Source organism: Prosopis cineraria, unplaced genomic scaffold (genome assembly GCF_029017545.1).
Source record: "Prosopis cineraria cultivar Desert tree isolate PC_DT_omini unplaced genomic scaffold, ASM2901754v1 PC608, whole genome shotgun sequence".
Classification (NCBI taxonomy): domain Eukaryota; kingdom Viridiplantae; phylum Streptophyta; class Magnoliopsida; order Fabales; family Fabaceae; genus Prosopis; species Prosopis cineraria.
The window spans coordinates 30,687-43,859 of NW_026555933.1; the positions used below are offsets into that span (position 1 = coordinate 30,687).

A 13,173-nucleotide genomic window follows, 5' to 3' on the forward strand; every position below is an offset into this window, starting at 1 on the left:
AGTGCCTCAAACCATGGTGGTAGCAAGCCTAGTGAGGTTATTTCAAGGAATTCTCAAATTTGTGAAGGAAGACCACTTTCTCTTGCTGATCCATGTGATTCCACTTGCTGTGACAGCAAGCTAAATATGCATCCAAGTGCCTCACATAGCCTCAAGAACATGCCTCCTACTTCTCTAAGTCCCCAAGTGATTGATGATGAGGATGACTCTATTGAAGAGATTGTAGTTCAGGATGCAAATGGGGCAAGATCAGCCCTGAATGCCCAAGAAAAAGAGGTGAAATTGAGCTCAAATCAAGGCCAAGACAGTGCTGGAACAGCCACGGTTCATCCATCTTCTAAGGCAAATGAGAATGATTCAAGCAAGCCTAAGGAGAAAGAGGTGTTGGGAAGAAGAGAGCATCCAAAAGAATAGCAAATTAGGGACCCTATTCCAAGGGATATGCCATTCCCTAAGGCCTTGACTAGATTTGCTAAGAAGGGGCAAGAAGAAGATAGGCATGATGTGTTTGATATGTTGAAGAAGGTGGAAGTGAACATACCACTTCTTGAGATGATAAAAAGCATGCCTAAGTGTGCAAAGTTTTTGAAGGAGTTATGCACTAATAAAAGGGGATTCAAACCATTGGCTACAGTTCAAATGAGTCCTAATATTAGTGCTGTCTTCAAGCCACAACTCCCCCTAAAGTGTAGAGATCCGGGGGCATGTACCATTCCTTGTCAAATAGGGAATGTGTTTGTTCAAGAAGCCTTGATTGACCTAGGGGCAGCCATCAATGTGATGCCCACTCACATTTATTCTTCCCTTAATCTTGGTGGTCTTCAAGATTGTAGTGTTATCTTGCAACTAGCCGACTGGAGCACTAGGAAGCCTAAGGGATTCTTGGAAGACATCTTAGTGAAGGTCAAGGACTTGGTTTTTCCAGCAGATTTTTATGTGTTGGATATGCAAGAAGGAGGCTGAGGCACACTCATCCTTGGGAGACCTTTTATGATGACATCAAGTACTATATTGAACATGAAGGAAGGTAAACTTACCATGGAGTTTTTGGACAAAGATTGAATTTAACATATTTGATAGCTTGAAAAACTCTTATGTTGATTATAGCCTTCATTTTGTGGATTGCATTGATGATACACTTGATGGAATCATTGATGAAATTTCTATGCGTCCTAGCTTGGATGATGTTGCATCTTTGCCTAGCTTCACTTGTTCATGCACTCATGACTCTATTTGTGTGAATTGCAATAACATAGTGTTAATTTTGTCTAATTTGAAATCTCAAGATGAATTGCATTCACTTGAGCATTTGAATGGCAGAACACTTGATATGCCTCACTCATCTACTTGCACTCCATTTGAAGCACTTGTGTTGTCTAGTTCCTCACATGACTAAACATATGCTTCCTTGAGTGATTTGCTTGCATTAGATGAGTTTGATGATTTGAGTATCAATTCTGGAAATTCTATTGATTTCGTGATAGAATCAAGTGATGAGAGTGAAATTGCATCTAATGATGGCCCTAGTTCATCTTCCACATGTCATATTTCATCACATCATTTGATTTCTTCTACTGAATTTAATTCTGAAAATTTTGACAGCTTTGATCCTTTTGTGCCTAATCATTTTCCAAGGTTGGAGGAGTGTTCTATTTGTGATGTTTCAGGTTTAGGGACAATTGAAAAGCATGAACAAAGTGATTTTGGGGCTGTTAATGATCTTAAGGGCGTGCAAATTGGTGCTGCAAGTCTAGAATCAGATGTGGCCGAACCTGAATTAATTCTGGAGCAAGCCAATCAGATCTGGATGTGAGGCACAGTGTTGGAACCAAGCAAGTCAATCTGGACGAAATTTTTCACACAGCAGCTGTGAGAAGCTTGGGCATGCCACTTAAAGAGGAAGACATGGATCTAGCAAGGCAAATTGAAGTGCAAAAGATCCCTCCAAGCATCATTGAGCCACCCAATCTGGAGTTGAAGCCACTTCCTTCAAATCTTAAGTATTCTTACTTAAGAAATGGTAATCAACTGCCTATTATTGTTTCTTCTTCACTAACCCCTATGGAAGAGTCTTTGTTGTGTGATGTAGTGAGAAAGAACATTGAGGCTATTGGGTGGACACTTGGAGACATTCCTGGAATTAGCCCTCAAACTTGCACACATAAGATCATGTTGGAGGAAATTGTCAAGGCAATAAGGCAGCCACAAAGGAGGTTAAACCCTCTCATACTTGATGTGGTAAAGAAGGAGGTCACCAAACTCTTGAGTGCAGGTATAATCTATCCTATTAGTGATAGTGAATGGGTGTCTCCAGTGCAAGTTGTGCCCAAGAAGAGTGGAATTACTGTGGTAAAGAATGAACATGATGAATTGATTCCTACTAAGGTACAAAATATTGGAGGGTATGCATTGATTATAGGAGGTTGAATGAGGCAACCAAGAAAGACCATTTCCCTCTCCCATTTATTGATCAAATGTTAGAAAGATTAGGGGGGAAATCTCATTATTGCTTTCTTGATGGATATAGTGGCTATTTTCAGATTTGCATTGATTCGGTTGATCAACATAAAACCACTTTCACTTGCCCATTTGGTACCTTTGCATATAGAAGAATGCCTTTTGGATTGTGTAATGCTCCAGGGACCTTCCAAAGATGCATGTTTGGTATTTTTAGTGATTTTATTGAAAATTGCATGGAAGTGTTCATGGATGATTTCACAATTCATGGGGATTCTTATTCTTCTTACTTGAGAAATCTTGATAAAGTCCTTGCTAGATGTGTGGAGAAGAACTTGGTTTTGAATTTTGAGAAGTGCCATTTTATGGTTGAGCAAGGGATTGTCTTGGAGCACTTGGTTTCAAGCCGTGGCATTGAGGTGGATAGGGCCAAAATTGAAGTGATTGCATCTCTGTCCTATCCAAGTAATGTCAAAGACTTGAGATCTTTCCTTGGCCATGTGGGTTTTTATAGAAGATTTATTAAAGATTTTTCAAAGATTGCACATCCCTTGTTTTAATTACTTCAAAAAGATGTCAAGTTTGAGTTCTCTCCAAGTTGTAGAGATGCATTTGATGCTTTGAAGGCTAAGCTTGTTTCCCCTCCTATTTTGAGGAGTCCTAATTGGTTGAACCCATTTGAGATTTCATGTGATGCCTCTAATTTTGCTGTTGGGGCTATGTTGGGACAAAGGGAAAACATACTACCTTATGTCATTGCATATGCATCTAGGACTTTAGACAAAGCACAATGCAATTACACCACAACTAAAAAAGAATTGTATGCATTAGTGTTTGCTCTTGACAAGTTTAGATCTTACTTGTTGCATTCCAAGGTTGTTTGTTTTACAGATCATGCGGCCTTGAAGTACCTTTTAAAGAAGAAGGACACCAAGCCACGTTTGCTTAGATGGATGCTTCTACTTCAAGAGTTCAATTTGGAGAACATTGATAGGAGTGGAGCAACAAATCATGTGGCGGATCACTTGAGTCGATTGCCTTATGACTCCATTATGGTGAATTCCTCTTTTGATTTCCCTTGTGATGAGTTTACAGACGAATCATTATGTGCTATTTCTTCTCATGATGTTGTTTGGTATTCTGATTTGGTCAATTTGTTGGTGCATAATGTGTTTCCAAATGGGATTACTAGACATGCTAGGGAAAGTAGATACTATGTTTGGGATTCACCAGGAGATTGTGTAGTGATGGTGTCATTAGGAGATGTGTTCCTGATGTTGAGATTGATGATGTGTTGAGGATGTGTCATACTTATGCATGTGGTGGTCATTTTGGGGTTAGGAGGACCGGGCAGAAGGTCTTAGATTGTGGTTTATATTGGCCATCTCTTTTTAAAGATTCACATCAATTTTGCAAAGCATGTCATGCATGTCAACATTTTGGGAGTTTGGGAAAGAGACATGAAATGCCACAGGTGCCCATTATATTTTGTGAGATCTTTGATGTTTGGGGTATGGATTTCATGGGTCCTTTTCCCTCTTCCAATGGTTGTGAATATATATTGCTCTGTGTTGATTTTGTTTCTAGATGGGTTGAGGCTATCCCTATTAGAACTAATGATGCCAAAGTTGTGGCAAAGTTTCTTTTGTCTCGTGTTTTACAGGTTTGGCATCCCAAGAGCAATCATCACAGACCAAGGGACACACTTTTACAACAAGACTATCTCCTCTTTACTTCAGAAATATGGTGTTCTACACAAGGTGGCAACCCCATATCATCCTCAAACAAATGGGTTGGCCGAGTGTTTGAACAAGGAGATCAAGTCTATCCTCTAAAAGATTCTGAGACCGAATAGGAAGGATTGGAGCTCAAGACTTGAGGAGGCTCTTTGGGCATACCGGACTGCATTCAAGACACCCATTGGGATGTCTCCATTTAGATTAGTCTATGGTAAGCAATGTCACCTCCCGGTGGAGATTTAGCACAAAGCCTATTGGGCTGTGAAGGCTTGTGCATTTGGTGAGGAGGGTGTAGTTGCATCAAGGAAGCTCCAACTTCAAGAATTGAAGGAGTTGAGATTGGATGCATATGAGAGCTCTAAATTGTACAAGGAAAGAGCAAAATTCATTCATGATAAATGTATTTTGAGGAAGCATTTTCAAGTGGGAGATAAAGTGCTAAGTTCAAGACAAGGTTCAAGCTCATTGGTGGCAAACTTCAATCCAAATGGGAGGCTCTTACATTGTGGAGGAAATTTTTGACTATGGCCACTTATGCGAGAAGTTTCATGAGGGTGAATCTTCCACATTGCTTGCTGAAATAGATTCAAAGATCCTCCATGAGTCTTCAAAGGTTGTATCTCTCCTTCTTATTTCTTTTTGATTGATTTGATTGATTCACAAAGCACACAAGTGGAGCACTAATTGGGATATGCTTGCTGTCACATATGCACACATGTGGTACACCATTCTTTGCTTGTGTTTGTGTTTGTGAATGTCATTTTGAGTTCAAGTGTGGGGGGAGATGCAACCTGATTCATTAGGTTAAAAAAAAAAGAAAAACGAAATTCCTTTTCCTTAGTTATGTTAGTTTTTGTTGTCTCTTTGTTTTTCTTTATTTCCTTGCTGTTTAGTGTGTTTTCGGAAAAAAAAATTGACATTTTTCCACACTTTTACATGCTGTACAGATTTGATTTAATTCTTCCCATTATGTGTTTTGCATACATTAGGGACAATGCATTATTTAAGTGTGGGGGAAAGTGTGTTTTTGAAAAAAAAAAAAAACTTGTGTTTTGTGAGCAATATTGAGTTTTAAAGATGATCTTAGTTTTTGCATTTGAGTTTGAACTCTTGAGATGTTGTTTTCTTTAGTTAAAATCTATTTTGAAGCAATAAACCATTTGGTTGAGTGTAATTGATTAAGAGAAGCAAGAATAAACCATATGGAAGGCGCCTTCAACCATTGAGAGTTCTATGTTCCCTGATTTTGTTAATTCTCTAGAACTTATTTTCTCTCTTACTTGAGGCTACACTTGTGCATTGGTTGTAGGGAAAGTGATTATGGCCATCATTAAAGTGCCCAAGGCCTTTTAGCTAACCCTTGATTACTTGATTATCTCTTACTTAGCCAAATAGAGCCTTTCTTTTTTTTTGTCATTTTTAAACACTTGACCTATTTTGGATAGATTGCATATATTTTCATTTGGTATGTTTCAATGTGTATTGACTATTTTTAATTTAACTAGTAGATAACATCTATTGGGATCTATTTCATTCATTCACATTGGCCATACCATCCCATTCTTATGATTAAGGAACATTTATTGAGTTGTACCCAAATATTGGAAGCTATGCTTGAAAAAAAAAATAAAAACGAAATTAAGAAGAACAGCAAGAGAAAAAAAATAAAAGAAAGAAAGAAGTGATACAAAAGAAAGAAGAAAAAAGATTGTAGAAAAGAAAAAAAATATATTTGAGAAAAAGAGATCAAAGTGGATCAAAGAAAAGCAAAAGAAAGAGTTTGAATAAGCAAGTTTCAATGGGTTTGCTATTTGATTCACTTGTTCTTATTTGTAGATTCTCATTTCATCTCATTCTTGGCCAATTATTCATTCCATCCATGATCCCTATTATGCTATCTATTTGGTTTAGTTTTGAGTAGTCATGTATATTGAACATACCTACATTGTGGCCAAGACAAGTTTCTTGAGCCAATCCCTACCTCTTTCACATGCAAATCTAAGTATATCCTTCATTGAGCACATTACATCCTTTGAAAGTCCATATGATTCTTGAGAACCCTTGCATGTTCGTAGTGGTGAGATAGAGGGATTACAAGCCTATGGTAGGATGACTTGCCAAGGAACTTGAGTGATATTTGTACCCTTATACACCGAGTGCTTGAGTGAAACACTAATCCGGTGAGGTTTCTCTTTGAGATTACATTTTTGCAGATGGTTTACTTGTGATGTATTAAGGTTTTTCTCTAAAGATTGTAACATTGGTTTGGTTCTTGTGATAGTGCATTGACTTTGAAAATTGGATTCATCTTGAGAGCTTGTATTTTTGTGTTGTTTACTTGTCTAGGTTTTGAGGGAGTTTTGCTCGGAGAGCAAAATCCAAGTGTGGGGGAATTGATCTATCTCATATTTTACATGTTAAAACACTTGGTTTTTGGCATCAAATTGTGCATAATAGGGTTTAATTCCCAGTTTTGAGTTGTCATTTCTAGATTAACTTTATGAACCCTAGTAGTGCCATTTGATGATTGTTTTGACACTTTTATATCCTAAATTGAGATCTTGGGCATTAATTCTCTTCTTTTCCTTTTTATTTCTTTTTGTTTAGAATTTATTTAGTCTTGTGTTTTTATTTTCAGATTTTGTGAGGGCAATTTTGGAATCAAGGATCAAAGGCTAGTCCACATGCTTGGAGAAATTCAAGAGATAGCAAATAAATAAAGATGAAGAATTTAGGGGCTGTTGGGCGCAAATTCCAGAATTATTTGAGGGATGATGTAGCACCATTATTCAGATTTAATTGGGGAGAATTAATTAAATAGAAAAATCAAAGGAGCATGGAAAGCATTGAGGGACACATCATGAAGTGAAGAAGGGGCATGGGAGGTGTGACATGATCAGATCTAATGGGATGACATGTGGCAGCTGATTGGGAGCCTAAGGAGGAGTCACATTTCCACACATGTTCACATGTCCCTTGCCACATTTTCCACCTCATTTTTATTCCCATTTTAGCTTATTTTCAGCTCATTTCAGATCTGGACCTTCCTTGTTTTATCACCACTCACCTTTTCCACACATACATAAGCTGAATTTTCAGATGAGAGCCTCATAATTCAGATCCCACTCTCTCACTTCAGCCATATTCTCTCTCAATTTCGTTCATATTCACTCTCCAATTTTCCAGATTCAGTTCTCTCATCTTCTTGTCCAGATCACACCATCTTCTCATCCTCTCATTGTCCAGATCATTTCTTCTCCTTTCTCCTTCATTCAGCTTGAATTCTCCCTTCATTCTCCTCCAAATTTTTGTCCATTTTCTTCTTCTCCTCTAGATTTCGTCCAGCACACATTTATCTCCAGATTTCATCTTCATCTTCATACATTCATGGAGGCTTCTCAAGGTCTGATTCAAGTGAAGAGGAAGAGCATGAGAGGCTGATCATTTAGAGCTCCAAGAAAGATGACTTGACATTATGAGATTTTCAAATTTGTAATTGTTGTTCATTTTCTTGATTTCATGTTCTTGTCTTGATTAATTGAGAATTTTGAATTTTGAACTGTTTTGGTTGAAGACTTTGTGATTCTAATTCAAATTTGATGAGAATATGAATGTTGAATTTAGATTTTCATGCTATTTTCAGTTTTGGAATTTATGATTTACCTTAATGTTCTAGGGTTATTTCATAAGTTCTTGTTGATTCTTGTTCAAGTTCTTGTGTAGACTTGAGTTGATCCATATTGGTTATATGAATTTGACTTAAGGTATTTTTCTTCCACTAGTTTTGGTCTGAAACTTGTGTAGAACAAGGCTGAATATAGTGTTAATTTTTAAGTTCAATTGACCTAGATTCATTGGTGTCCATTGAGTCTAATGGTGCACCACACTTAGAGGTTTCTAAGTGTCTCATTTCAGGTTAATCAAGAAGGTTTATGATGTAATAATTTTGAAAATAATGATTAATGTTAGGAAATCTGACTTGGGCTCACCATAATCATCATTCATTTCATTCCAACTAAACATAATTTTACAAACATTTATTGTTGCATTATAGAGTTAGTTTAGTCACTTGAAAATTAAGATTAATTTGTGGCATTTGAACAATGATTTGTATGCTTTGCTCTCAAGGAAATGACCTAGAATACTCACTTCTACATTCTAGTGAAATTTGATACCCAAGACGACTAAAGGGTTCATCAAGCACATTGCCACAAATTTTGATAGCATTAGTGCTGTCATTTGACAGCACAGGGAGCAAACTTCTGACATATCTCAAATCTCCATCTGACATCCAATTGAGGTGGTTTTAGTGTCTATATGAGCTTTCTCCTAGCTCTAGCTAATGACACCAGTGTCCCACACAAACTCATTTTTATAAAATGTTGGACATCAAAACCCATTTTGACCACTTTTTTACTAATGGGGTGTCCTAACTCCATCATGAGTGCTAAGAGCTCACACCAACCATCTAATCACACTCAATAGACTTTGTAAGACCCATGCAACACGCCACACACAATCAAAAACACTTATTATCATAAAATTACTACTCAAGCTCGATTTTCATAAAACACAAAGGGGGAGTAAAAGTTGCACAAATTCATCAATTTCATCCCAAATCTTTCAAAATATATATACTTCTACTTGCACAAGTATTTTTGGCCATATCCATGGGTTTACAATCAAAACTCACTAACCCAAGATACAAAATACATAAGTTATACATGAAATCATGCAAGTAGTGCATAATAAAACATGTCAAATGATCCTAGTTGGCAATTACATTAACAAATACACATGGAACAACTAAAAAAGAGGCATAAAGAGGATTACTCCACAATCCTAGGCCCTCTATATATTTTCCCCAACTCGGATCCGATGAGCTAGGTCCTAAAGTATTGAGAATTGAGGATGAGTACAAACCACTCAGGGAATCAAGTTTCACCTAACCTATACATTGTATATCAATTATAAATAGATGCAATTAGGCAAATATATATATATCACATATAAAACACTTGGCCACGGTTCACAAAACTAACAATCATGTGGACCGGGCCCACAACACACAATCTTACAATGGTTCACTAAGCACAACACAAGGTCACAAAAATAACAATCATATGGCCAGACTTCTATGCATGATCATATGCCAACTTTATACCCTCCTGTTACCTTTAACATGAAATCAGTGACTATCACGTAGCTACATCCTTCACAAACTAACCTAGCCTTTCACTTGTGAGGAGCTACTAGGCTAGGGTAAACTCACTCACTTATCTAATCTGATTTTTCCTAATACTAACAATCATAGGGTGTTGTACCCCTAATCTAGCCTCCTCATGAATCGGTAAAAACTAGTTTGTTTCGAGTCGTTCGTAGTAGAAACAAGTAAGACAGTCTTGAATCAACCCTGGGACAAGGGCTACCTCTCCATTCCAACGGTTGGTGCAAGGCTAGTTTTTGATCCCATGGTCACTGCCAGTACCACATGGATTAAATCAATCTACTCCTCTCCCTAGGCAAACTCCCACCAATGATCATGCTATACACATTATCACATATTATTGCAGTTCAATAATTAATTCATGACAATTAATCTCATATAATTATTTATTAATTACTCTACATAATCCACATAATACATCACAATTCTCTACCATAATAACAAATCACAATTAATTTCGTAAAACATACAGGGTGGTATAATCAAGGTTTCTTTTCAAAACCATTTCACAAATCAAACACTTTGCCAATATGCATCATTAATTTAAATCATAATTCACATTTCACAAACATAATTAACATTTAACTTTAAAGATTAGTTTCTCTTGATTACCTTAAACCTTTGAGAGGTCAAAGGTTACCCCTCACTATACCAAATTCCCAAAGCTTCAACAAGCTTGAATAGTGCCAAACGATTCATACTACAATTAAAAGCAAGAATATCATTACAATCTCACTATAAGGGAATATCAACATTGATTCCACTTTTCCTTTATTCTACTAATCCCATCAATCTCTACTCATTCATACCCAATGGGTTTTTAGGTTCCATTAATGCACATTACCACTAATAACACCTCAACTCATCATTAATGTACATAAACCTCTCCCCATTACCATATTATGTTAATTTTAGATATTAAATGCTCCTATGACCAACCATTTCTAAAATCATTAATGTAGTGTTCCAATACCTTAAACAACTCCCATTATACTCATTTTAACCAATGGAATCATATCTATACTCCTATTAGATTGAAAATCCATCTTCCAACTTAAACCCTCCCATTAAATCATCATAAATGAGGGAAAGAAAGAAAGAAGAAGGCCTAGATTACTTACCTTGGTGTGTTTGGGAGCTTCAATCTAGCCTTAATATGCATTAATGTTCACTAGCAGAGCAAAACTAGAGCTCTTAATTTTCTTCTTTCCCTCTTTTGTTCCTCGTGCAGATACGAACCAGATATATTTGATTTTTGGTCATGCACCCTGATGCCATACTGCCCCTCCACCATGTCTCATGGCACAGAAGAGCTTGTTACATTCAAAATCTATCTTTGTACATCACAGTGGACTGACCACGTGCCACGACATGTGGCACAGAGGATACTTCTTCAGTTTTTCTTCCTTTTTTCTTACTCAGGTAGCCCGCCATCAATCCAAACCACTTATAGGTCCAACAATTGCCAACATACACCAGTTAAGCCCCTCCGGCCACACACTATATTAACTCACTAATTACCTTCATTAGGTTAATAAACCAAGATTAAATTTTCTTGGATGTACAATTACTTGACTCAATGGTACCAAACTTCGCCTCAACTTTCTTAAGATTCATAAAGGTTGGAGGTTTGAGTTTGGTAAGCTTCAAATGTCCTCTTTGGTGGGGTGTGGTAAGGAATAACTGAAGTAATCCCCTTAGAAAAGTTAGGCTTGCTTGTGTGAGTAGTTAAGGCTCCAATTCAAAAGGACTTCGGTGGGGTAGGGTGAGGCGTATGTTATAAGATAAGAAATCTTCTTAGGATTCAGAAGAGGTTGAGTCAAATCTGTTCTATGGATTTTAGTTTTATGATGATGGTTTCGTGGTATACTAGGATAGAGTCCGTGTGGCCTAATGATGCAAACTTAAAAAAGGTGGATTTTAATGAAGCACATTATAGTAAATACACTATTCACTTGGGAGTTATAAAGATGTATCAGGACGTAAGCATTACTGGTGGTGGCCAAGTATGGAAAGGGAGGTGACTATGTTTGTAGCACAATGCTTGACTTATCAGAAGTAAAGATCAAGCATCATAGGCTAGCTAAACATTACAACCATTAGATATACTAAGTGGAAATGGGGACAATATTTCATGGATTTTATCTTTAGATTGCCAAAAATTTAGTCAGGGTGGGTATGCTATATCAGTGTGATTATAGATCGATTCATGAAGTCAGCTTACTTTTTAGCCATCAAGATCAATGATTCTTTAGAGAAGTTGATAGAGATCTATATTTGTGAGATTCTATGTTTACATGAAGTTCCTAAGTATATAGTCTCCAATAGAGATCTAAGATTCACATCTAGGTTTTGGGGAGCTATGGGTACTACTTTAAAGTTTAATACAGCTTTCCATCCTTAGACCAATAGTTAGACTGAGTACTATTCAAACCTTAGAGGATATGCTATGATCTTGTGTACTAGAGTTACATGGTAATTGGGATAACTACTTGCCATTTGCTGAATTTGTGTACAACCACAACAGTACCACTCCACCATTCAAATGGCACCATATGAAGCTTTGTATAGAAGGAAGTGTAGATTGCCATTGTGTTGGATCAAGCTGAGTGAAAGAATCATATTAAGGCCAAACATCAGACCACTCAAAAGATTTAGTTGATGCGGCAAAAGTTATTGACAGTTCAAACCAGGCAAGAGTTATGCCGATCAAAGAAGAAGACTATTGAATTTTTAGTAGGCATAATGTGTTTCTAAACGTTTTTTACCAGTAACAGGAATTGGGAGATCAATTAGAGCTAGGAAATTGACTCCTAGATTCATGGATATGTTTGAAGTTTTAGAGAGAATCAGGTCGGTTGCCTATTGGATTGCCTTACCTCCACAATTATCCATGATTCATGATGTATTCCATGTGTCTCAAGTCAAGAAGTACCAACTAGATCCTTCCTATATGATTGAGCTTGAAGAGATGGAGCTATAAGATAATATGACCTATAGAGCAGAAACCAGAGTGAACAGAAGAGTGGAAGGATAAGCAGTTAAAGAAATAAAACTATTCGACTGGTAAAGATGTTCTGGAAGGGTATGACTCCTGGTGACACCGACCTAGGAGACAAAAGTTAAATGAGACAGTTATACCCTTAATTGTTTCCTTAGGTACATGTGTATCAATGGTTTTTCAATTTGGGGAGAACTGTAATATTCCAAATTTCTAATCTTATACTAATTTTTTATTATAGATTGAATTAGTGACTTAATGTAGGATTATGGTTTTAAAATATTAAGTATTGTGTTGACTCATTGAGGTATTATATGAATAGATATAAGTAGAAAAATGAGGTCCCAAAGAAGAGCATGTGTGTACAGTGAGGATTTCCCTCATGTACACACATGCGCATGATACAAAATTAGATTAATTGGGATATGTCCAACTCATGAAAACAGAAGAAGAATTGGAGAAAGGAACGTCTAGCATGGAGAAGAGAAGGGGGTTGTGTTAGGGCAAGCAAAATCAAGAGCAAGAGTAACGCTTTTGACCTATACTAATCGGGTCAGTCTCATAATTAACTTTTAATTCTACCCTATTTTCTCTTAGTTTCAACTAGTGAGAAATTAAATTCGGGAGTTTAAGGAATTAATTTCTTATCCTATAGTAAAGAAAGGTTCTTTGAAACGAAACTAGTATTTTTTGATTGGTTAAGTTAGAACAATAAAGTTTTAAAGTTATAGGCACAAGTTGACCTAATC

General features: G+C 36.8%; 1 protein-coding gene across 1 annotated transcript; it reads left to right on the forward strand.

Annotated features, from left to right (window-relative positions):
• Window positions 1-441: 441 nt before the first annotated feature.
• Window positions 442-1,813, forward strand: LOC129297787 (uncharacterized). Its single transcript, XM_054936122.1, has 2 exons — window positions 442-938; window positions 1,603-1,813. Exons 1-2 carry the CDS (start codon window positions 442-444, stop codon window positions 1,811-1,813), a joined length of 708 nt encoding a protein of 235 aa, XP_054792097.1.
• Window positions 1,814-13,173: the final 11,360 nt, after the last annotated feature.